A 24,935-nucleotide genomic window follows, 5' to 3' on the forward strand; every position below is an offset into this window, starting at 1 on the left:
TTCACTATCTTGTTAAACCCACACAGTAACTCTATTAATGCTCATGGTTTAGGGGGGAGATATTCAACAAGTGGTAGCTAGGACAGTGGTAGCCTAGTGCGTAGAGCTTTGGGCTATCAACCGGAAGATTGGCGGTTCAAATCCAGGCTCTGCTATGCAGCCACTGTTGGGCCCTTGAGCAAGGCCCTTAACCCTGTCTGTTCCAGGGGCGCCGTATAATGGCTGACCCTGCGCTCTGACCCCAACTTCCAAACAAGCCGGGATATGTGAAGAAAGAATTTCACTGTACTGTACACCTGTATATGTATATATGACAAATAAAGGATATCTTCTTCTAGTGGGTCGACCTTTTGGGCGATCAATCGGAAGATTGTCGGTTCAAATCCAGCCTCTGCTCGCCACTGTTTGACCCTAGAGCAAGGTCCTTAACCCTGTCTGCTTCAGGGGCGCAGATGGCCGTACAACAGCTGACCCTGCGCTCTGACCCCAGCTTCCAAACAAGCTGAGATATGCGGAAAATGGATTTCATTGTACCTGACGTGTGTATATGTATATATGACAAAGAAAGGCGTTCCTTCGATCCTCAAGTTCTTCCCTGAGCTGTTGGTGGTCGAGTTGAGAGTCTTTTTTTGTAGAAGCTCTTTGAATTTAGGGAAGTCCAGATGTAGTGTGGCTTGGTCGGCTCACATGAACCAACACTCCAGCTCAGCTGGTGGCAGTAACTCAGACTGTTGATGCTTCACCAACCATCAGAATGATTGTAGAAGAATGCGGGTTTGTTTCTCTGCTCTTGCGTTGCTCTGTGTGAATCTTCTGTCCATTTATTTATTAGTGCTTTGATAATCTGACCTCCATCTGATCGAGTTCACTGTAAAAGATGCTGATTGTGTGGATGTCACTGATTCACTCCTTTCTGCTTTAAACATACAAGGTAAGTTGAACTGAAGCCGCTGACTGAGCTGCTCGAGGACCAGCGGCTCAATCCCAAATAGCTCCATAAGCCCTACCTAGTGCACTATCTAGTGTATGAAGTAACGGCTTCTGCACTGTATCTAGTGCACTACAGATACAAACCGGAGTTATTCGGGATTCAGCCCCAGTCCTGCTGCTTAATTTAGTTCTTTTAAAATGCACTGCAGGTTCAGGTGTAAACAAACATTTTACCTACATTTATTTAGTGCACTTTATTATTCACTTATTCATACATGTAATAAAAGGATGAATTAATGTTTCAGTATCAGTAAATCTGATGTATTGAAGGATCAGATCTGCTATAATGGAGGCAGCAGAAGATGGAGCAGGATCGTTCAGGAACCCTGGAGCAGATCAGTCACAGGTAAACATCACTGACATGTCTAAGAATGATTTGCACATGGAAATAAACTATTCATGTTTATAAGTTCTGCTGACTTTATTTATGCTTAATAACATCATTGTTTATTTAGCTTTGTGAGGAAACTTCTTCAAGTTCAGGTGAAGGAACATCCAGCTCTGTAGGACGGATCACCCCTGTGGGCCAACAGAATGGAAGAGTTCAGAAAAACTTCAATTCCCACCGGTCTGGTAGGTGCATTAAGAAATAAACCAGTAGCATCTGTAGCAATAGCAACCACACACAAAACACACTGGTCCGGTACACTTCTCACTGTCCTAACACCCTTGCACCTCTTTATCCATCATGCTGCATGCTGGGAGACATAACTGATTATAATCCATATAAAGAAATTACCTTTCTGCAGCAATAAGTCACCGCCAATAAGAACCAGTTATGTACAAGCACCAATGAATAACAAGGTTCAAGCCCTAGAGCTTCTCCAGAACGCTTGAGTAGAATCTCAGCAGGGTTATCGTCTGGCCGGGTGTCTACGCAGACATGATTGCCTATTTCTGGATGGGGAAAGGAGTAAGGACAAACGTGCCCTGTCCACAAATTTATGTTCTTTGTACTGCACTACTTCAATACCTACAAAAGACAGCTTACAAATTACTGCCTTCTGTTTGGACCTACTGTCCCAAGTTTTTTTAAATGAAGTTCGTTGGTGATTTGTTTCTGATGATGTGTGATTATCTGCCTCCACATTAGGAGGCTGTATGAAGGAAGAGATTGTGGAGGTGATCATCGGCGGCCCAGACGAATCCATCAAAGAGAAAGAATGTGATGATGATGATAATGATGAGGATGAAGAAGATGATGATGACGACTACCTCTGTAAGACGATAAAATGCAGTTTAGAAAGAAATAATCATACTGGAACCAGTGATTACTCTATAATCAGTATATAATCAGTAGCAACCATTAAATTAGGAGCCAGGGTTCAGTGATTTTACACACACTGTCGTTTTTCCTGCTGTTCCAGACTGTGAGGAATGTGGAACCTACTTCTACAACAAGTGTGAGGTTCACGGTCCCGCTCTCTTCATCCCTGATACCCCCGTCCCCATGGGGGTGGAGGACCGAGCCAGACAGACTCTTCCACCTGGGCTGGAGGTTCAGATGTCCGATGTCCCTGATGCAGGTCTTGGAGTGTTTAATATGGGGGAGACTGTTCCAGTCGGGGCACATTTCGGACCGTACCAGGGGGAGCTGGTGGACCGAGAGGAAGCCGTGATCAGTGGATACTCCTGGGTGGTGAGTCAGATTTAGTTTTTTTTGTTTGTTTAATGAAAATGAAATGAGGATGATTTTTGTGTCTGTAGATCTGCAAGAGCAGTCAGTGTGAAGAATACGTGGATGCTACCAAAGAGACCCATGCGAACTGGATGAGGTGAGGAACGCACCACTGATGTCTACAGGATCTAGCAATGCTATTCCAAGGGACCGTAACTCTGTGACAAAACAGTCTGGACAGTGCTTTTTATCACATTTCTAACAGTGGTAACAGATGCGTGTAGATGTAAATAAGCTGAGTGTTTTGGGGGGTGGCTGCTTTCATCCCCTTCATTTCTCCTGTCATGTCTTTTTCATTTGTCTGGCTTTCTTACTTTCTCAGGTACGTGAATTGCGCCCGTAATGAAGAAGAACAGAATCTGGTTGCGTTCCAGTACCGAGGAGGGATTCTCTACCGCTGCTGTCAGCCAATCACACATGGACAGGAGCTCCTGGTGTGGTACGAAGACGATTACGCCAAAGACATCGGGATGACGTTTGAATATCTTTGGAACAAGAAGTGCAGCTCTGCAGAAGGTTACCTCACATTGTATTATTTTATATTGCTGTAGGTAAACAACTCGTAAACAGAGTTTGGAAATAAGTCAGAAGTCATGTTGTGATTTTGAATATCAGGCTATCATGCAAATTTTGCCAAATTCTTTTAAACAATCGCTGATTTTTAGCTTAAAATGACTTAATAAAATACTAAACACCTTGCAGCGTTTATATTAACAAGTCTTTATGCTTTATTAAATTAAAAAACGTCCCATAGCAATCATTAAGAACTGAAGGGTGACCATAAATATCAAAACCAAGACAAACAAAGCCATCATAATGTAGATGCTTCTGGTATATTGCAGCTAATTGAGATAAAACATAAATTTATATACCGAGGTCAGTAAAGTCTCACCTTCTTAATGGGGGCAGCTCTGGTCCATGTCAGTATGAAGCCGGTAGACGTCGGGGTCTGCAAATAGCTGATAATAGGGCATCACCCAAGCTAGAAGGACGATTTTTTGATTTGGCTGCTTCACCCTTGACTTTTAAAGGGGTATCAGAGTATAAATTGATTATGATTAGGATTTATTGTTCCATTAATTCCGAAAGTGATTAAACATAGTTGCTCATAAGGAACCATTGAGGGTGGCATGTTGGCACGGTGGTCGTCTCACAGCAAGAAAAGTCTTGGGTTTGATTCCTAGGTGGAGCATTCCTTTCTGTGTGGAGCATGTTCTCCCCGTGTCTGCGTTGGTTTCCTCCGGGAGCTCCGGTTTCCTCCCACAATCCAAAGACGTGCAGTTGAGGAGAAATTGTCCATTACTGTGATTGACATTAAAGACTGATGAACTGATGAAGCTTGTGTAATGAGTAACTACCTGTCTTATCATGAATGTAACCAACGTGTAAAACGTGACCTTGAAATTCTAATAAACAAACATGAAAAACAAGCTCATAATTTTACCCTCTTTGTTTCTGTTGCAGAAAAGAGCGAGCATTTCTTACCAGCGTTCTCCTGCTCCGTGTGTCCACTTTCCTACACAGCTCAAAATTACCTCTATAAGCACATTAAAAGAAGCCACCACGAGGAGTACCTGAGACTGCAGGTATCTGGAGCGATCAGAAACGATAAACTGTCGATCAGAAGCTCCAGCGGTGGTTCAGCGTTCTCCGGTAGTTTCTCTCACGAACAAATATACGCCAGACATTACTTCTGCTCGGAGTGTGGGAAAGGCTTCACTCACCAGACTGCTCTTCAGAGACACCAGCGCATTCACACAGGAGAGAAGCCGTACCAGTGCTCGCACTGCGGGAGGTGTTTCCGCCACCAGGCCACGCTTAACACGCACCAGCGCATTCATACAGGAGAGAAGCCGTACCATTGCTCCGAGTGCGGAAAGAGTTTTAAACAGCAGATCAGCTTCCAGCATCACCTGCGCATTCACACGGGAGAGAAGCCCTACCAGTGCTCGCAGTGCGGGAAGAGCTTCACTCAACAGAACGCCCTCCGGCGACACCAGCGCATTCACACGGGGGAGAAGCCCTATCAGTGCTTACAGTGCGGGAAGAGTTTTCGTCACCAGAGCACTCTCAATTCCCACCACCGCCTTCACACCGGAGAGAAGCCGTATCAGTGCCCGGAGTGCGGAAAGTGCTTCTCACAACAAATCAGTCTTCATCACCACCAGCGCATTCACACCGGAGAGAAGCCCTACCAGTGCTTACAGTGCGGGAAGAAGTTTAGCCATCAGAGCAATCTCCAGCAGCACCAGCGCATTCATACGGGAGAGAAGATGTATAACTGCTCAGAGTGCGGAAAGAGCTTCACTCACCTTAGTACTCTCAAACAGCACCAGCGCATTCACACTGGAGAAAAGATGTTCAATTGTCTGGAGTGTGGAAAGAGTTTTACTCACCCGAGTACGTTAAAACAGCACCAGCGTGTTCACACCCGAATGTAAAGCCACGTTTTTATCTTAACAAATACTAGCCTGATTCCTACACGCTTCTACTCATTTTACTGTTACTACAGTGTACAGTTGTGATAGCTTGTATATGTGTAGGAAAATAACCCATTTCATCCTAGGCTGTTTGTTTGCGTGCTTGCTGTAAGTCCATGCATTGATACCAGTGACTCTGGGCTGACACATTCTGAACGGTTAAAAGTGCAATTGAAATAAAATATTGTAAATGTTTGAGTGTCTTTTTTTAACATTTGTGGTTCATGGATTTTGAATAGAAATTATTTCAATCCCAATGAAACAGAACATCTACACATCACAAATTCTGACTCTGTGTTGTAGATTTGTTTTTGAATTAATACAATTTCATTAGTCCTACTAAATACTCATAATTACTGGTTCATAATGCCCCTGGTCCAGTGTAAAAATAGGAAATCCTGATGTCAAATGCTAAGCTCTGTGTGACTACCACATAACACACAGGAGCCCAGACCAGTCTCAGTGATCTCATATTGTAGCGGCAGCGGGAAGAGACGCCGTCCGACCTTCCCTCCATCAAGCATGGTCAATTGTGTTTGTCTGGAGGTTTAATGAGGTGCAGAGACTGCCTATGAAGGAACTTTAGGTCATTTGCGCCTCTTTGCCCTCTGAGGGCCCGACCCGGCACGGATTTCAGCTGTGCTATCTGCTGGCCGGGAGTTCCAGCCAACCCAGCCCCCCCCGCAACCCTGACCAGGATAAAGACGGTAATTAATTTTTTGACTGCACCTGAAAAAGTGGAACATGGAACAGTGGTCTTTTACCAAGGTTGCCTGACGTTCGTCAATGCTTGTATTTCAAGTCGAAGTATTTGGACACCTAGACACATCATGAGTATGTCTGTGGGAATTTGTGCTCGTTTAGTCAAAAGATGTTGGTGTTCTGGTTCATCCCAGAGCTGTTGAGTGGGGCTGAGGTCAGGGTCTCGATGTCTCTCTCTCTCTCGAGTTCTGAGTGCTTTGTAAAGCTGATTTTTTTTGTTATATGTTTATGTTAAGCATTTTTAATGCCACTATGTATGAAATAAACTCTCATTAGTGCTGAAGGTCCAGCTCAGCCGGTGGCGGTAATGCACACTGTTGATGCTTCACCAACCATCAGAATGGTTGTAGAAGAATGTGCGGGTTTGTTTCTCTCTCTTGTTTTGTCATGAATACTACAGTAAATCTTCTATAAAATATTCGTGGTCTGATAATCGAGTTCACAGTAAAAGATGGTGATCGTGTGAATGTCTCTGATTCGCTTCGTTCTGCTCTAAACACACAAGGTAAGTTCAACCGAAGCTGCTAGCTGAGCTGTTTTGACACCAGCGGCTCAATCTCAAATAGCTCCATAATCCCTACACAGTGCACTATGTATTATATGAAGTAAGCTCTGTATCTAGTGTACTACAGATACAAGTCGGAGTTATTTGGTATTCAGCCCTAGTCCTACTGCAGGTCCAGGTGTAAACAAAAGTACTACGGTCACTCAATCATGAACTTGATGAAAGGATGAATTATTCTTCGTTTTACTGATAAAACGAGATTATACACTTCATTATTCACTCATTCGTAAATGTAATAAAGGGATAAACTAGTCTTACTTTAACGGATAAAGCGAGATCATACACTTGATTATCCACTCATTCATAAATATAATAAAAAGATAAAATAGTCTCAGTTTTAGTGATACAGTGAGATTATACTGTTTATTATTCACAGTTTCGTATTGGTATTAATCCTGGTTTAAACCCCACCACTGCCAGAAACCTTAATTCTCAATTGTTAACCCTTAAATGTAAATGTATAATGTTAGCCCAACACCAATTGTTGGTCTCTATGGGTTCTCCACCCTCACTGATCATTGTAAGAGAAGACTCAGTGCTGGTTTGTTAACAAACACAAGGTTTATACATGTTTATTTCTACATTTGTACACACTGCAGATCTTTTATAATGGAAGCAGCAGAAGATAGAGCAGGATCTTCCAGAAACCCTGGAGCACAGGTTCCTGCTGCTGATCAGTCACAGGTAAACCTGATATCTACCTGTGCTTGTGTACACCTGAAACCTGAACCTGAAGTGTGAAAACCATTCACACAATAGCTAATAGATCATCACATATTTTGGGGAAAAACTGTCTAATATCATTGTCATGTGATCAGCTTAACATGATGGAAACCAAATTAAAATAAATCAGAAGGGTCAGATTCTTTTTCACAGAACTGTTTATATCAAGCCTTGGGTTTTTTCTGCAGGAAGAGACTTGTACAGCTCCAAGTGAAGGAACATCAAGCTCTGTAGGACACGTGACCCCTCCAGACTGGAATGGAGGATTCCAGGAGGACCTCACATCCCTCAAGTCTGGTTGGTACCTAAACCTAGAATCTTGGATTTTACAGATACCAGCACTGCTACTGAAACTCTCTGATGAAACTACTGATGCAGAATCTTCTCAGCTGGTGTTAAGACTTATTTATTTATTTATTTATTAAGGTGAACAGTGTACCAACAGTAAGTGTGTATTGGAGAAGAGTAAATGGTATCATTTACAAATCATTCAGATGAATTGGTCTGACAGTGTGTGTTTATCTGCGGCTGCATTAGGAGGCGGTTTGAAGGAAGAGATTGTGGAGGTGATCATCGGCAATTACGATCATGGAAGCGGCTTCCACAACGGTCAAGATAATGAAGCCAATCAAGGGGAAAAACCTAAAGATGACGACAACCTGTGTAAGACCCGAGGGCGCATTTAAGTGCAGCGGTTAGCTGGGGGTGGTCCACATACCTTTGGCTTTGTTATTTTATTGCTTGTTTAGCTTGTTTGGGGCAAGTTGAATAATTTGGTTAACATTGAACTTTAATATAACACATTTTTATTGGTATTAATGTGTAAAGTATACATTTTCAGTCACAGATTCTTCACTTATTCACTCGAGCATCAGTATCTTTCCATTTTGCTCCCTTCCATTCCAGACTGTGAGGAATGTGGAACCTACTTCTACAACAAGTGTGAGGTTCACGGTCCAGCTCTCTTCATCCCTGATACCCCCGTCCCCATGGGGGTGGAGGACCGAGCCAGACAGACTCTTCCACCTGGGCTGGAGGTTCGGACGTCCGATATCCCCGATGCAGGTCTAGGAGTGTTTAATATGGGGGAGACTGTTCCTATCGGGGCACATTTCGGACCCTACCAGGGAGAGCCGGTGGACCGAGAGGAAGCCGTGATCAGTGGATACTCCTGGGTGGTGAGTCGGCATCTTGTTGTTTTTCAGGGATCATTCTAAATATGACAAAACCGAATCCCAGACTGCTAGTGGGATCAGGATTTAGTGAACCTAGACTAACTTTTCTCTTTGACCTTCCTGGCATGTTAATAAACAAGAAGATTTATGAAATAGAAAACAAAACAAAATAAATGCTGGGCTAAAGATGTAAAGAGTATTTTTTTTTAAGTACAGCGACAATGAAAACACATATAATTAACATGTAATGACCATATTATTACAATTTATAGCTTTATATCTTTGTTTTGCAGCTTTGCAAAGGCAACCAGTGTAAAGAATACATAGATGCAACAAGAGAGACCCACGCTAACTGGATGAGGTGAGGAATGAGCCCCTATAGTCTCCTTCTTCCTTCCCGGTCCTTCATGTCTTTAAATTCTGTTTCTCCTCCGTTCTCTCAGGTACGTGAATTGCGCTCGTAACGAAGAGGAGCAGAATCTGCTCGCATCTCAGTTTCGAGGGGGGATTCTGTACCGCTGCTGTCGACCCATCGAGTCGGGACAGGAGCTCTTGGTGTGGTACGACGACGATTACGCCAGAGTGACCGGGATGACGTTGGAATATATTTGGAACAGGAAGTGCTCTGGGAAAGGTTAGCTACGAATGTTTTGATTTGTGTGTAAAAGTGAAAACACAAACATGGGGCACTCAGGTGGGGCAGAGTTCTAAGGAGGAACTATGGTGGCTGGTCAGGTAATTTAGTCATAGGCTTATTTCACTAAAGAGCAGGGCGGAGTGCTTCAGATGTTCTTTGTGCCCACTACAGGACAAACCATTTACTCTGTGCTGGAGCTGCCGTAACACTCGAACTTCCCCCATGGGGATCAATAAAGGAATCTTACCTTATATACAGAATTTAATCATTTATTTTAGTTGACTGGTAGGTTGTCTATCACCTTAAGACTTTCTTTCCTCCCTCCTGTATTTCAGAAAAGAAAGACGCCCTTTTGCAAGTGTTCTCCTGCTCCCTGTGTCCAATTTCATACACAGCTGAGATCTACCTTCACAAACACATCTGGAGGTGGCACCACGAGGAGTACCTGAGACTCCAGAGATCCGGAGAGATTAAAAACGATCTGACCACGAGAAGCTCCTCGGGTCGCCTCTGCGTCAACGTCTCTCGCGGACAGACGCGGGAAAGAAATTTCGTCTGTTCGCAGTGCGGAAAAAGCTTTCCCCATCAGACTGCACTCCTAACACACCAGCGCATTCACACGGGGGAGAAGCCCTATCAGTGTTCGCAGTGTGGGAGGTGTTTCCGCCACCCTAACACCCTCAACGACCACCAGCGCACTCACACGGGAGAGAAGCCGTACACCTGCTCGCAGTGCGGGAAGAGTTTTGCCCAGCAGGGTAGCCTTAAACAGCACCAGCGCATTCACACGGGGGAAAAGCCTTATCAGTGCGTACAGTGCGGAAAGAGTTTCACTCAGCCGAGCAACTATCAACAACACCTGCGCATTCACACAGGAGAGAAGCTGTATAGCTGCTCGCAGTGCGGGAAGAGTTTCACTCACCAGAGCACCCTGCGCCAACACCAGCTGGTTCACGACGGCGTGAAGCCGCATCACTGCTCGCAGTGCGGGAAGAGTTTCTTTCACAAGAGTTACCTGAAACTACACCTGCGGGATCACACAGGAGAGAAGCCGTACCAGTGCTCACAGTGCGGGAAGAGGTTCACTCGCCAGACCTCTCTCCAAACGCACCAGCGCATTCACACAGGAGAGAAACCATATCAGTGCTCTCATTGTGGGAAGAAATACACTCGCCAGACTACTCTGCATCGACACCAGCGTGTTCACGCGGGAGAAAAGTCATGATGCAGCTGAACGTGTGGATCCAGGAGGTTAATTTATTAATTAAACATAATGAATCAAACGTTTGCTTCCATTTTAATGTCGACATTCTTTGTTTGCACCTGATTGACGAACCAGTACTGCATGTTCCTGATGAAGTGCTCCCATTCTGGCTTATCTCGCCTGAACAAGTGTTAGATTTGATGATTCTCCAGCTGCTGCAGGTACCGTAATGGATCTGCTTGAGAGTTGGCAGAAGACATCCAGTAGATGCTGTGGGTTGTTGGCTCTTAATTAATATATTCCAGATTAAATGTTACATTAAATAAGTTAATTTATCACATTTTACTAGTTTTTTTTATACTGTTGAGCGCTCAGTGTGGAGGAAGATGTTTCAGGAGTGTGAGTGTTTGTTGTGCAATGTAGCCAAGTTTGGAAAACATATAGCCTAAACAACAAAGTGATGTCTCTCCGTGTCAGGGAGATCCACATGCACCCACTGTTCATCTGGTTGTCCATAATTTTCATTCACTGCCATTTCTTTTGAGGTTCTTTGAATACACTTGCAGATTTGCACTCCCTATTTGGCCTCTCTGGAACTTTGTTGATTGCCTTATATTGCTTTGAAATGGCACATATTAAGGTATTAAATATACAATATTATACTACGACGGCGTATTAGGGCCACTTTAAAGAAAAATATTTTCTAAGTTTTGATTTTGAGAATAAAGTCGTATACGTTTTGATTTCGAGATTAAAGTAAAAATATTATGAGAATAAAGTCGAAATATTATGGCCATAGCGACCTCCCTGTGTTAAAATGAGGGATGTTCATGATTTGTTATACTTTCATATCGGTTTCACAAATAAAGAAATCCCCAATCTCCTGTAACATCAGCACCAGTGTGTTATTAGTATAAGGACGCTGAAGCGGCTTTGCAATAAACTGGGTGTATTTAGAAGAACGTGCGCCACCGGTGCGCTCGGCGTCTGCGTCGTCGCCAGTACTTCAACCGAGCCTTATGGACTTGTATGATAAACTAAAGCTGTATGGCATCACTATAAATGATTGCATTGACATGTATAGTCATCATGTCATGACATGTGTTCGACTTTATTCTCATAATATTTTGACTTTAATGTCAAAATCGAAACTTATATGACTTTATTCTCGAAATCAAAACCTAGAAATATATATTTTTTTACAGTGGCCCTAATACGCCGTCGTAATAATACTCATCTGTTCAGATGTGGGTCAAATTATGATCTAGTTACGTTGAAGTCAAAGCATGGTGTTTTTCCTTCGTCCTCCAGGCACAGTGGTGGCGGTAACGCGCACTATTGTTATTTTACCAAACATCAGAAAACATCAAACAAGAACCTGCGGGTTTTTTCTCTGCATTTTTCCTCCGTTCTTTGCTGTGAGTGCTGCAGAGAATCTTCTATTCATTAAATATTAGCGCATTCATAATCTGACCTCCATTTGTTCAAGTTCACAATAAAAGATGCTGATCGTGTGGATGTCGCTGATTCACTCCGTTTTGCCTTAAACACACAAGGTAAGTTCAACTGAAGCCGCTAGCTGAGCGGCTCAGATACCAGGCTCGATCCCAAATAGCTCCATAATCCCTACATAGTGCACTACGTAGTGTAGAACGTAATGGCTTCTGCACCCTTTTTAGTGCACTACAGATATAATCTCGAGTCATTTGGTATTCAGCTCCAATTACTCAGTTCAGTTCTTTTAAAATGCACTGCATGTTCAGATGTAAACAAAAGTCCTACACCCAGCTTGTGCACGTCATTATTCACTCTTTCATAAATCTAATGAAAGGATGAATTAGTGTTTCAGTGATGGAGTGAAATCATACACATTATTCACTAAAAAAATGTATAAATCAAAGACTGAAATCTGTTCTTTACAAAAGTATGCAGATCATTTATTCAATACTGTGTTGACGCCCCTTTGACAGCACTTACAGCTGCTTTGCACACCTGGATTTGGGCAGTTTATTCCATTCTTCATGGCAGATTTTCTCAAGCTACATCAGATTGAATGGTGAGTGTATGAACTGCCACTCTTAACAGATTTTTTCATGGGATTTTAGTCTGCACTTCTGCTGGGCCACCTAAGGACCTGTCAGCGGCGTCTCAAAGCCACTCCAGTGTTGTTTTGGCTGTATGCATCAGGTCATTGTTGTGTAGACCAATCCATGATGACAAAAATGCTAGGTTTTGACTTGGGTCACCGAAAGATTTGGCTTGCCACGCCCACACATGCCAACAAAAGCCTTAGATGTGTAATGGTGGTAAATGTTGTAAATCTGATGTACTGAAGAATACAATTACTCGTAGACACTTCTGATCTTCGTAATGGAAGTAACAGAAGATGGATCAGGACCTTTCAAGAACCCTGGAGCACAGGTTCCTGCTGCTGATCGCTCACAGGTAAACATTACTGACACTCTGCTTTACCACCATTCAGTTATTACATTTCATGAACAATAACTGATTGACTGTTAAAGTTACAGGGTGCCCAGTGATGCTCATTCTTACATTTAGGATCCACTTATTTTTGCCATTTTGCATCGTCTCAATTTGGGAATGTCCCATTTATTTGTACTCTGGCGCCCCCTGCTGCTTGCACAACATTCTAGCAAACTGATGATGCAGAAGAAGCTGGATACTTCTTTACACCGGCAAGCAGTGGATTCTTACAGAGAGCTGTAATATGGGCGATAAAAAAAACAACAACACAAAATGCTCTCTGTATTTTTCCACCGTTCCAGTCAAGTCCTCCACCAGACAACAAGAGTCACTGGTGCATACGAGACCTATTGTGTCTATTGTCTATCCTTTGCATGCTCTTGAGAGGTTTATGAAACAGTTCACAAATGTAAGACTGTAATTTATATAAGGACTGTTCTCTGTGTTTAAGTAAATATTATTGTTTTGGGTTTTTATTTATCTTTAGCCTCAAGAGGACGTAAGAACAAGTTCATGCAAAGGTACATCAAACCCCAGAGGACACGACCAAGAGAAGAAGCCCACATCCCACAAGTCTGGTTGGTGCATAAAGGCATAAAACATGAATCTCTTATTTTTGATGAATTTGTATAAATGTTTGAGTCTTTGTGACTGTGTGTGTTTATCTGTGGGGAGATCAGGAGGCGGTTTGAAGGAGGAGATTGTGGAGGTGGTAATCGGCAACTGCGATCATGGAAGCGGTCCAAATAATGAGTGCAATAAAGAGGAAGAAGCTGACAATGACTCCATGAAAGAGAAAGAACTTGATGATGACTGTCTGAGAGAGAAAGAACCTGACGATGACTCCATGAAAGAGGGAGCACAAGCTGATGATGGCTACCTATGTAAGACCAGTGTCCAATTTTTCTTTTTTATTAATAGCAATAGCAATGACATTAGTAGACCTGATGCTGTGTGTATGTTGAACAACAGCAGAGTGGAACTCTCAGATCAAATGGCATTGATTATTTCTTTTCTGTTCCTTTCCATTCCAGACTGTGAGGAATGTGGAACGTACTTCTATAACAAGTGTGAGGTTCACGGTCCGGCTCTCTTCACCCCTGATACCCCCGTTCCCATGGGGGTGGAGGACCGAGCCAGACAGACCCTTCCACCTGGGCTGGAGGTTCGGATGTCCGATATCCCTGATGCGGGTCTGGGAGTGTTTAATATGGGGGAGACTGTTCCTATCGGGGCACATTTCGGACCCTACCAGGGAGAGCCGGTGGACCGAGAGGAAGCCATGAACAGTGGATACTCCTGGGTGGTGAGTTAGATTTCGGTATTTCATTCTTAGCAGGTAAGTCCTTACCCAAGAGCAGAGCTACAAGTTTGTTTTCTTGGATCCCAGCGGTAGTGGGAAGGTGCAATTGGAAGCCCTGGAAGCCAGACCCACTGCGACCCTGACCAGGATAAAGCTATGGTAAAAATTAAAACAGTGATGATGATGATGGTGGTGGTGGTGTGTAGAACCCTGTGGTGCATTTATTGGACTTTTCTTTTTCTGTAGTCCCACTTAGTTTTGTTAAAATGAAATAAAATTGATCTAAAGTACCAAATCACATGGAGACTTGAGCCCTCCAGTCTGGTGCCGCAGGTTAAGTTACCTTCGTAATATAGCAAATCTTATTTTTTGCAGATCTGCCGGAGCAGCCAGTGTGAAGAGTACATAGATGCTACGAACGAGACCAACACGAACTGGATGAGGTGAGGAACGCACCACTGAGAGGTTTGCATTTTACAGCTGCACTAGATCTAACGAAGACCCTCCGATCCCTCAGGTACGTGAACTGCGCTCGTAACGAAGAAGAGCAGAATCTGGTGGCGTTCCAGTACCAGGGAGGGATCTTCTACCGATGCTGTCGACCCATCGAAGCAGGACAGGAGCTCTTGATGTGGTACCAGGAGCAATACGCCAAAGAAATTGGCATCACGTTCGAATATCTTTGGAATAAGAAATGCTTCACGAAAGGTAAGCGGTCAAAATTCGAACCAAATGTATAATACGAGCGGCTGAATTAAATGGTGTTGATTCTGGAGCAGGCAACCTCTAAGTACATAGCGATGTAAAGCTGTCTCGACTGCAGACAGTTAATAATGGACAGTGTTTTGTGGTGGTGGTGGTTTTTCGGATTATATCTGACCCTTCGGATACATTTCCTTTCAGCAAAAGTTTGGGTTCTCTTTCTGCCCTTGGGGAAAAAGACCACTGTTTGATGTTCTTTGTGTTTATGGACAAAAAAGCTGCTTAAAAGGGCCTCATTCTTGACTTAACTCTTGTGTATCTGTGTGTGGAAGATCCTGATCTGGTGAGTTTAGCCTTGTGGTTCAGTCGCAGTGCAGTGCAGAAACTAACTAAAATTAACTAGTATTTGGTGATATGAAACTTTGTTTATGCCACTGTGATCCATGCAGCTTTATTAACCCTGGAGGGTCTTTGCTCCCTAGACCTTCATTATGACATTAGATCATTTACATTTACAGAATTTAGCAGCCAATTACAGTACATTGTAAGCAATTACTGGTTAAGTGCCTTGCTCAGTGGCCCAACAGTTGCAACTTGATAATGATGGTAGGACTTAAACCAACGACCTTCTGATTTTCTAGACCAGTACATTAACCACTGAGCTACCACAGCCTTAGAGTTACTTGCCACCTGCACGTATATGGTACAGATAATCCAAACATTCCATCAGTCTGGACTGCAGGCAGGTCAGTCTAGCACTCGGGAGCACTTTCTGAAATCACGTTGTCCCAAAATGTGTGGATATTTTATAAGTGTTAATGATGCCCTCACAGAAATGCTAATTATACTGGGTAATGTTGGGTGCACTATTATGATGGATACTGGCTTTTGTCCTCGACACGTCCAAAGCATTTAAGGTGAGCTTAAGCTCAGAAAAGTTGATACCGTTCCTGGGAGTTGTTGACACATGGCTCTGTGTGTAGTACAGTCTTAAATTGTAGTTGTTCATGCTCTAACGAACTGTGTTTACTAACAGCAATATGTGGTCACGTCTATTACAGAAGCATGCTGGTTTTTATGCAGTTCTGTCTACAGAATTGCACTTCACAAGCATTCAGTAGTTGTCTTTGTAGTTCAGTAGTTTTGCCCCTCGCTAGCTGAGATTGCTCCAGATATCCTGAATGTATCTTGCAATTGCTTGTCATGACACATTCTTCCTCATCTGTTGGATTATTTTAAACCTCAACTTCCTCAAAACCTCAAACTCAGCTGTTTCTTCTTGAATAACCAAATTGCACTTGAGCTTTATGCACCATATGGCCAATTTTTAAAACAAGAAGTATTAAAATAGACTTCTCTTAAGACTTGCTGTTGGGTATTGTGCCTATTAATCAAAAATAACATTTCCAGTATCAGTAAGAGCTGGACAGCATCTTTTAGTTTAAACTTTATCGGTGCTTCTCCACCCGTTCTTCTGTTTTCCTCATTGTTATTTTGAGCCTCTTGAATCTTATTCATTTGAGCTTTTTATCAATCATTCATCCAGCTTCTTTTCTCATCCATTGTATCCCATCTCTATCCCATTTTTTCATTTATCACACAAATATATATCCTAGGTTTATAACTCAAACTTCTAGATCTATGTGTAGATTCTGGTTACTGTTGGATGTCTAGGAACCACTTGCTTTTATAAAAGGCTTCTGTCCAAAAAACTGAAGTTGGCTTTAAATCTTTGTTTCCAAGCTGACCATGACAGCAGATCATACTTTTACTTTAAACCGCACTTATTCCAACAACTACCAACCTTCTCAATTCTAATATTCATGCCTCTTTACTCCAGTTTATATTCTTAAGGCGTCTTTATTCAAGCTTAATTAGAAGGAGTTGCCACAGTTATCATTGTATTGGGTCATTCGTATTGACCGAAATACACAAATATAGCAAAGCAGTCTTTGCTTTTGTGTACAGACACTGATTCAGTTTACACTCGTGTCTGCTGCATTTTAGAGATTTACTGTCTACCTACAAGATCCCCTTTAGAAGTAATATTCTTACAACTTTTTAGCACTTTTACACTGATTTAAGAGACAGTGGTGGCCCAGTGGGTAGAATTTTGGGCTATCAATTGAAAGATTGAGAGTTTGAATCCCAGCTCTGCCATGCAGCTACTGTTGGGTCCAGGGGCTCCGTACTCTGGCTGACCCTGTGTTCTGATCCCAACTTCCAGACTCCTGGCGGAAAAAGAATTTCGTTGTACTGTACGCGTTTATCTGTATAAATTCTATTCTGATGCCTTTTGTATTCAACGGTCTACTAAATTGTGTGGGTATATACTCTAAGTACTTAAAAATAAGACATAATTAGCAATTAAGAGACCCTCAAGAGCCATTATCCTACCGATACAAATGTTAGTACCTTGTCCCCCGACTGAGAGTCACCTTTGTCCTGGCACAAAGTTCCAAGCCCAAATCAAACAACATTCAAAAAACATTCCTACAAATGCTTTGATAAAATTGTGTTGGCAACCACCTTAAGGCCCTTTGTCCTTTCTGTGTTTCAGAAAAGAAAGACCCCTCTTTCTCCTGCCCATTCTGTCCACTTTACTTCACAGCCCAAACCTATCTCCAAAAACACATAAGTAGATGCCACCATAAGACGTACTTAGAACAGCAGGGATCGGAAGATATCGGTAGTGTTTGCAGTAGCACCACTCAAGCTCTCAAAACACACCGGCGCGTTCACACAGAAGAGAGGCCGTATCGGTGCTCGCAGTGCGGGAAGAGTTGCTCCAACAGGGGTAATCTTCAGCGCCACCTGCTCATTCACACGGGAGAAAAGCCACACCAGTGCTCACACTGTGGGAAGAGTTTCAGTCAGAAAACTCATCTTGAAGTACATCAGACCGTCCACACGGGAGCGAGGCCGTATCCGTGCTCGGTGTGCGGGAAGAATTTCACCCGCCCGAGCGCCCTGCGAAAACACAGGCTCGTTCACGTCAGCGTGAAGCCTCATCGCTGCCCGCAGTGCTGGAAAAGCTTTACTAACCAGAGTGCTCTTCAAACGCACATGAATATTCACAGCAGTCAGAAGCCGTATCAGTGCTCACAGTGTGGGAACAGTTACACTCTCAAGAGTACGCTCCAACTGCACCAGCGCATTCACGCAGGAGAAACACCTTAATAATGCTTAATGTGTGCACAGAACTTTATTTCTCCAGGTACGGTTAATATGCACAAGTGCTCTATTTTTGCACCACGGACCGGTTTCATATAAGATGTAGTTTCACGGACCGGCGGGAGGATTTATAATAGAATAACTATAACTAATACTACTCGCAGATGATGGAAAATCAGTGTGAATCCTGAGCTTTTTCTGCTGCAACGAGATGCTGCTCCCACCTTGTGGTGATAGGAGACAATAACACCCGAAGTGTGTTGGAAATGGAAGCCGTGTTTCTTTCTGTGCGGCCCGGTAGTAAATGCCCATGGACCGGTGGTTGGGGACCACTGCCCTACATGTCTGAAAGCTTATGACAAATAAATATGCTAAATCGGGAACTGTTTTGGGTTCTTTTGATACTGTGGGACTGTTTAAGGATGCTTAATGAGTTTATTAAAGCACACACATTTTTAATCCATAAGAGTTTGTTTTGTCTTTTTGTTATGAGACACTTTTTTTATGGAGTCGGTGTTTAATACACCTAGTTAAGTATTATTTTAATTGACTAGTCAACACTACAATAACTACTACCTAACATCACGACTTAGTAAAATGAAAGCTGGTTGCCCAAAACTGCTCCAAAACTTGGTGCATTCTCACCCTGTTATCCGAGAAATACTTGCTGCATAAGAGCTGCATAGAAATAAATATCAGCTCAGTCATAATGAGCTCACATCTATGGTCAACATGTATCTGTGGAGGAGCTTTGTCCAGAATTGATGCGTTTATGCTTCCAGAGTCAGCTTTGCATTTGCTAAGTAATTAGAGGATGCCTTTCGTTTTTGCATTATTACTGTACATGACTACGCCCAGACTCACAGATTATCTGAGCCTCTGTAACGCTTTGCATTTATTTTTCTACTAAGCTTGTAATTCTACTGCAATCATTTGATTTTGATGATTTTTTTCTTTCTCTGTTCCAGAGATGAATGTTTTCTCCTGCTCCGTGTGCCCACTTTCCTTCACAGCTCAGATTTACCTCCACAAGCACATACGGAGGTGTCATTATGAGGAGTACGTGAGGCTGAGTAGATCAGGAGATATCAAATGTTATCACCTGATGAACAATAAAACAAGCTCCAGTACTCAGCAAACGCTCTCTGGTGGTCTCGACAGTAACACCTCTGATGGGCAAGCGCAGGATAAATTGTATTACTGCTCAGATTGTGGAAAGGGTTTCAGTCACCTGAGTTATCTGCAGCGACACCAGCGCTTTCACATAGGGGACAAACCATATTGCTGCCTAGAGTGTGGGAAGAGTTTTACAGACCAGAGTACTCTCCATCGGCATCAGCGCATTCACACAGGCATCAAGCCATTTCAGTGCCCACAGTGTGGGAAGAGTTTTACCGCCCTTAGTAATCTTCTACAACACCAGCGCATTCACACCGGAGAGAAGCCTTACCATTGCTCAGAGTGCGGAAGGAGTTTTACCTACCAGGACACTCTCCGACGACACCAGCGCACTCACACGGGAGAGAAGCCCTTCCTCTGCGCACTGTGTGGAAAAGCCTTCACCCAGCAGAGCGACCTCAGACTACACCAGCGCATTCACACCGGAGAGAAGCCGTACCATTGCTCAGAGTGCGGGAAGAGTTTTACCAAACAGAACACTTTACAACGACACAAGCGCAGTCACTCGGGAGAAAAGCCTCACAAGTGTTCGCAGTGCGACAAGAGTTTCATTCAGCAGAGTTCTCTCCTCCACCACCAGCACGTTCACACGGGAGAGAAGCCGTACCAGTGTTCGCAGTGTGGGAAGTGTTACACTAAACCCAGCAACCTTCAGCGACACCAGCGCATTCACTCTGGAACGAAGCCGTTTCAGTGCGTACAGTGTCGGAAGCGTTTCGCTGATCAGAGCGCTCTGGAGGAGCACCAGAACAGTCACAAAACTGAGAAGCAACATCGGTGCTCGGAGTGCGGGAAGAGTTACACTAAACTGAAGAATCTCCAACGACATCAGACTGTTCACTCCGAAAAGAACACATAATTATTGTTGTGTAGAAAACATTTGTTTAATTGGTCCATTTAAGAAATATGAATTATTTAGTCTAATTCTTGGTTTGTTATTATTATTTTTAATTAACACTATCGTTGTAGCTTGTGGTTTGATATTTGTAAGATACAAACCTGAAGGGCTACAAGTTTTGCCCCTGTTTGCATAGTATTCCCGCCTGGGGTCCACAAGCTCGAACTGTTGATTGTGTTCTATTACCAACATGTATTATTTCTCAGCAGTATATTAGTATCTTTAATACTAACCTAGTGCCGTGCTGATCAAGAAGGTTTTACCGTACTGAGTCTAATTCCTTTAACACCTTTCTAGAGAGTCCATCAGTCCTGCATGTTCACACAATATGAATTGTACTAAAATATAAACGGCTTTGTGCAACGGTTCATTATTTCGTGCTGCATGTTTGCCCAGGCGAATAGCCGCGCTTGTACCTCGTGTGTTGCACCAGTTGTTAATAAATATATATTTTTTGTTACGACCAAGTTGCCATGGACTTTGTTCTTCCCAAATATGTTAAAACAATTGTTCTCATGGTTAATCTGGTTTATCTCATGCTTCATATCTGTGTATACATACATACCCCTTTCCTTTGTAATTAAGACCAGTCTCCAACCCCCCTCCCCATCATGTCCAGCAAGCTCTTGTTCAAGTAGATAGAAGATGCAGGTGTTAACTAACTGAGTCATGGATTAACTAACAGAAGCAAATGGAAATAGCCCATTTCACTGTGTAATAATAATAAGAATTTAAACACCAATAATGGAGTAATACAGCTTTCTAAGCCGTGCACTGGTATAAATTCCAAACACTTTTTTGAACATTTGAACATGACATTTTAATTAACCCTCTACTTTGTAGTATTACCGGGTATCATCTACTCTCAGACTATAGTAAGTGCTATAGTAAGGGCTTTTAAACCTTTTTTAGATGTGTTGATTTTAATAAAGACCCTACTGCTGTATTACTCAATGCAGCGGTTTTCAGTCTTGGAGCTGAGAAACCGAGCGCGTACATGGGTTTGGATGCAGTTTTAACAAAACCAATAATGTGGAGCTTTGTGGAATTACATCTGATTCATGTAATATTTTAAAATGTAAAACTGTCGTGCTGTCATTTCATGACCTTAAGGAAATAATTAATCTGAACTGGGTATTTACACATTATATATTTATGGAATATGCACTAATCTACAGTACAGTACAGTAATGCATTAGGAAACTAAGCTGTCAGTTGTGGAGGTGTCGCTCAAATTAGGGTCAATTGCCAACGAATGTTGGGAACTCCTCTGATGCAGTTTTAGTGCTCTTATTAGATCAGTACATGTCACAATCAGATAACGAAGTGGCATAATGGTGGCAATATCATGCCAAAATAAAACTTGATTTAAAAGTTAAAGAATGAAAGTTTGGAGCGTCTGTGGCTCGTAAAACAGAATAAGGTGCAGCATCCATTCTTCAAACTGAGCATGAGTTAAAAAGAATATCTTCTTTACTTTTAGGATCTGTGCTAGCTGTCTATATTGGTATGAATTAATGTGAGTTATTAAGTCGCTTGTATGTCAATATAAATGTATAATGAGGTCACAGTGTGCCATACATTATTGTTACGTCATTATCTGGTGTCCTCTCATTGCTGAGCTTCGTAGCAGCGCTCACACGCTGTCAGATGTTCGTCCATGATGTCCAACACTTTTTATTAGGATTTTAATGTCATGTTTTACACACTTTGGTTACATTCATGACAGGTAATTACTGGTTACACAAGATTCATCAGTTCACAAGTTTAATGTCAAACACAGTCTTGGACAATTTTGTATCTCCAGTTCACTTCACTTGTATGTCTTTGGACTGTGGGAGGAAACCGGAGCTCCCGGAGGAAACCCACACAGACATGGGGAGAACATGCAAACTCCACAGAGAAAGGACACAGACCTCTCCACCTCGGGATCGAACCCAGGACCTTCTTGCTGTGAGGTGACAGTGCTACCCACTGTGTCGCCCCAAAACTTTTTGGTCGGCTGTCTTTAGTCGTACCAGCACTGATCCAGCAGTCGGTGGGCTTGAACATACACCCTTCTGAAGATCACCAATATCTTCTGAGTTTCTACAATTTCCAGCTCAGCTGGTGGCGGTAATGCTCACTGTTGATGCTTCACCAACCATCAGAATGATTGTAGAAGAATGTGCGGGTTTGTTTCTGCTCTTGTTTTGCTCTGTGTGAACCTTTTGTCCATAATATTATTAGTCGTTTAATAATCTGACCTCCATTAGATCGAGTACAGTAAAATATGGTGCTTGTGTGGATGTCACTGATTCACTCCGTTCTGCTCTAAACACACAAGGTAAGTTCAACTGAAGCCGCTAGCTGAGCCGCTCTGACAATCCCAAATTGCCCCATGATCCCTACATTGCGCACTATGTAGTGTGTGATGTAACGGCTTCTGCGCGCTATCTAGTGCACTACAGAGTCAATTTGGAGCTATTTGTGCTAGTCCTACTGCTCAATTCAGTTCTGTTCAAACTTGCACTGCAGGGCTCTCTGGTCTGTGTATTATATGTGGATTAATTATTGAGCTGGATCTGGGGTATAGACCTTGGATTGCATGCTAATCTTATGCACTGTAATATATTTACTAAAACTAAATATTAAAAAATGATGATTTATGGTTATGATCATTTCAGACACTTTAGATCTTTATAATGGAGTCCTTAGAAGACAGAGCAGAATCCCTCAGAAACCCTGGAGCACAGGTTCCTGGTCCTGGTTTGCTTGGTAAGGATGTGAAAACAGAGACTAGTACAAAGGCATGTAAAGAAGTATCAAGCTCTGTAAGACACACAACCTTTGTGCACCAACAGAATGGAGGATTCTTGAAAAAGCTCCCATCACACGAGTCTGGTTGGTAAATAGATATACTACCATTGTAAAAGTGTATTATACTTATGAATTTCTTTAAATATTTGAGTCTTTCTGACTGTGTGGGTTTATCTGGGGACACATTAGGAGCCTGTTTGAAGGAGGAGATTATGGAGGTGATAATTGGCAGCTGTGATCATGAAAGCAGCTTCCACAGCGGTCCAGATGTTGACTGTATTACAGAGGAGGAACCTAAAGATGACGACTTCCTGTGTAAGACAACAGTGTGCATCAGAGTGCTGTTCATTGTTTAGTTCATCTGAAACATCAGTAAGTGTTCCTTTCTGTTACAGACTGCGAGGAATGCCGAACCTTCTTTTTTAATAAGTGTGAGGTTCATGGTCTGCCTCTCTTCATCCCTGATACCCCCGTTCCCACGGGGTTTGTTGATCGTCCCAGACAGACCCTCCCACCTGGTCTACAGGTTCAAAAATCAAGTATATCTGATGCAGGCTTGGGAGTGTTTAACATGGGGGAGATGATTCCAGTTGGTGCACACTTCGGACCCTACCAGGGCGAGCTGGTTGACAAAGAGAAAGCCATGAACAGTGGATACTCCTGGGTGGTGAGTTAGTTGTTGAAAAGGATTTGGTTATATTGACAGCTGAAACTTTGTCCATTTTGTCCACAACTTGTACTTCCATTGATGACACTGGTTGAAAATGTGCAGATCTGCAAGAGCGACCAGTGTGAAGAATACGTAGACGCAACGAGAGAAACGCATGCTAACTGGATGAGGTGAGAAACGCACCCACAGCATTGTCATCTACAATTATTGATTTTTATTTGTCTTACTTCTTAATCCTCCCAGGTACGTGAATTGTGCTCGTAATGAAGAAGAACAGAATCTGGTTGCGTTCCAGTACCGAGGAGGGATTCTCTATCGTTGCTGTCAGCCAATCACACATGGACAGGAGCTCTTGGTGTGGTATGAAGAAGATTATGCCAGAGATGCTGGCATGACGTTCGAATATCTTTGGAACAAGAAGTGCTGCTCAGCAGAAGGTTAGCTCCAAGCTGTCTGCTTTTATTGTTATTATTTTGTTGTGAAGCTAACAAAGAAAACAGAACTGCACTGCGGAAGATGTTTCAGAGCCTTAAGACTGATTCATAAATACTATCATGATATTTTTGCTCTTTCATTTCTTTCAGAAAACAGTGACACGTGTTTAGGAGTGTTCTCCTGCCCCCTGTGTTCCCTTACCTACACAGCTGAAATTTACCTTAAAGAACACATCAGGAGATGCCATGATGAGGAATCCGTTGAGCTCCAGAGATCAGAAAAGAACAACAATATTGGTCTGATATCTCAGCAAGCACCCTCTGCTTGTTTCCATGACTCTCATGAACAGGTAAAACATTTCTGGTGCTCGGATTGTGGGAAGAGATTCACTCGCCAGAGTACTCTCCAGCGACACCAGCTCATTCACACGGGGGTGAAGCCATTTCGCTGCTCACTCTGTGGGAAAAGTTTCAGTCGGCAGAGTACTCTCAACGATCACCAGCGCATTCACACCGGAGAGAAGCCCTACCAGTGCTTACAGTGTGGAAAAAGCTTCGCTCACCAGATTACTCTCCAACAGCACCAGCACATTCACACAGGAGAGAAGCCATATCAGTGCCCACACTGTGGGAAAGGTTTTACTGACCAGAGTAATCTCCGACATCACCAGCGCGTTCACACGGGAGAGAAGCCGTATCACTGCTTACAGTGTGGGAAGAGCTTTACCCGTCAGAGTACTCTCCAACGACACCAGCGCCTTCACACAGAACAAATCTCGTATCACGGCTCAAATTTGACTGACCAGAATGATCTCTGACTCTGCTTGCTGTGAAAAGACGGTGTAGCTCACAATCTCCTGCTCCTCATCAGCTGGGGAATTTTTTCCAGTGACCATCATTCTTGGTGTTAATGTCCTGATGTCTGTAAAGGTCTGTTGACTTTTTAATTGTGAAAATTGCTATAAAATGAGTAAGTGTGGGATCTGTTCACACCTTACAATCATAGTGAACTGTGTTGCCATATTTATTTTGTTTACATGAGTTTTTATGCTCCAAATATTTCATAGTGAAAGTAAAA

At 42.9% G+C, this 24,935-nt stretch overlaps 3 protein-coding genes across 4 annotated transcripts; all 3 read left to right on the top strand.

Annotated features, from left to right (window-relative positions):
• Positions 1 to 843: 843 nt before the first annotated feature.
• On the top strand, positions 844 to 5,343 carry LOC134321133 (histone-lysine N-methyltransferase PRDM9-like). Its single transcript, XM_063002705.1, has 8 exons — positions 844 to 931; positions 1,236 to 1,336; positions 1,446 to 1,563; positions 2,084 to 2,209; positions 2,358 to 2,629; positions 2,698 to 2,765; positions 2,991 to 3,184; positions 4,133 to 5,343. The coding sequence occupies exons 2-8, from the start codon at positions 1,277 to 1,279 to the stop codon at positions 5,107 to 5,109; spliced, it is 1,815 nt and encodes a 604-aa protein (XP_062858775.1). The 5' UTR covers positions 844 to 931; positions 1,236 to 1,276; the 3' UTR covers positions 5,110 to 5,343.
• Positions 5,344 to 6,343: 1,000 nt separating this feature from the next.
• Positions 6,344 to 10,792, top strand: LOC134321134 (histone-lysine N-methyltransferase PRDM9-like). 2 transcript variants are annotated; one of them, XM_063002706.1, is made up of 8 exons: positions 6,344 to 6,415; positions 7,075 to 7,159; positions 7,387 to 7,495; positions 7,736 to 7,861; positions 8,105 to 8,376; positions 8,667 to 8,734; positions 8,817 to 9,007; positions 9,346 to 10,792. In XM_063002706.1, the coding sequence occupies exons 2-8, from the start codon at positions 7,085 to 7,087 to the stop codon at positions 10,233 to 10,235; spliced, it is 1,731 nt and encodes a 576-aa protein (XP_062858776.1). In that variant the 5' UTR covers positions 6,344 to 6,415; positions 7,075 to 7,084; the 3' UTR covers positions 10,236 to 10,792. The 2 variants fall into 2 exon arrangements, with proteins under 2 accessions (XP_062858776.1, XP_062858777.1); XM_063002707.1 differs by lacking the exons at positions 6,344 to 6,415; positions 7,075 to 7,159 and having other exon boundaries at positions 7,389 to 7,499.
• A 1,316-nt stretch (positions 10,793 to 12,108) lies between these two features.
• Positions 12,109 to 24,867, top strand: LOC134321570 (zinc finger protein 585A-like). The gene is made up of 15 exons (XM_063003377.1): positions 12,109 to 12,270; positions 12,567 to 12,659; positions 13,186 to 13,276; positions 13,379 to 13,582; positions 13,733 to 14,004; positions 14,377 to 14,444; positions 14,519 to 14,709; positions 17,264 to 17,875; positions 18,846 to 19,910; positions 22,730 to 22,837; positions 22,943 to 23,068; positions 23,149 to 23,420; positions 23,526 to 23,593; positions 23,667 to 23,860; positions 24,008 to 24,867. Exons 1-15 carry the CDS (start codon positions 12,268 to 12,270, stop codon positions 24,673 to 24,675), a joined length of 4,035 nt encoding a protein of 1,344 aa, XP_062859447.1. The 5' UTR covers positions 12,109 to 12,267; the 3' UTR covers positions 24,676 to 24,867.
• Positions 24,868 to 24,935: the final 68 nt, after the last annotated feature.

The sequence above is a fragment of the Trichomycterus rosablanca genome, chromosome 10 (genome assembly GCF_030014385.1).
Source record: "Trichomycterus rosablanca isolate fTriRos1 chromosome 10, fTriRos1.hap1, whole genome shotgun sequence".
NCBI classification, from domain to species: domain Eukaryota; kingdom Metazoa; phylum Chordata; class Actinopteri; order Siluriformes; family Trichomycteridae; genus Trichomycterus; species Trichomycterus rosablanca.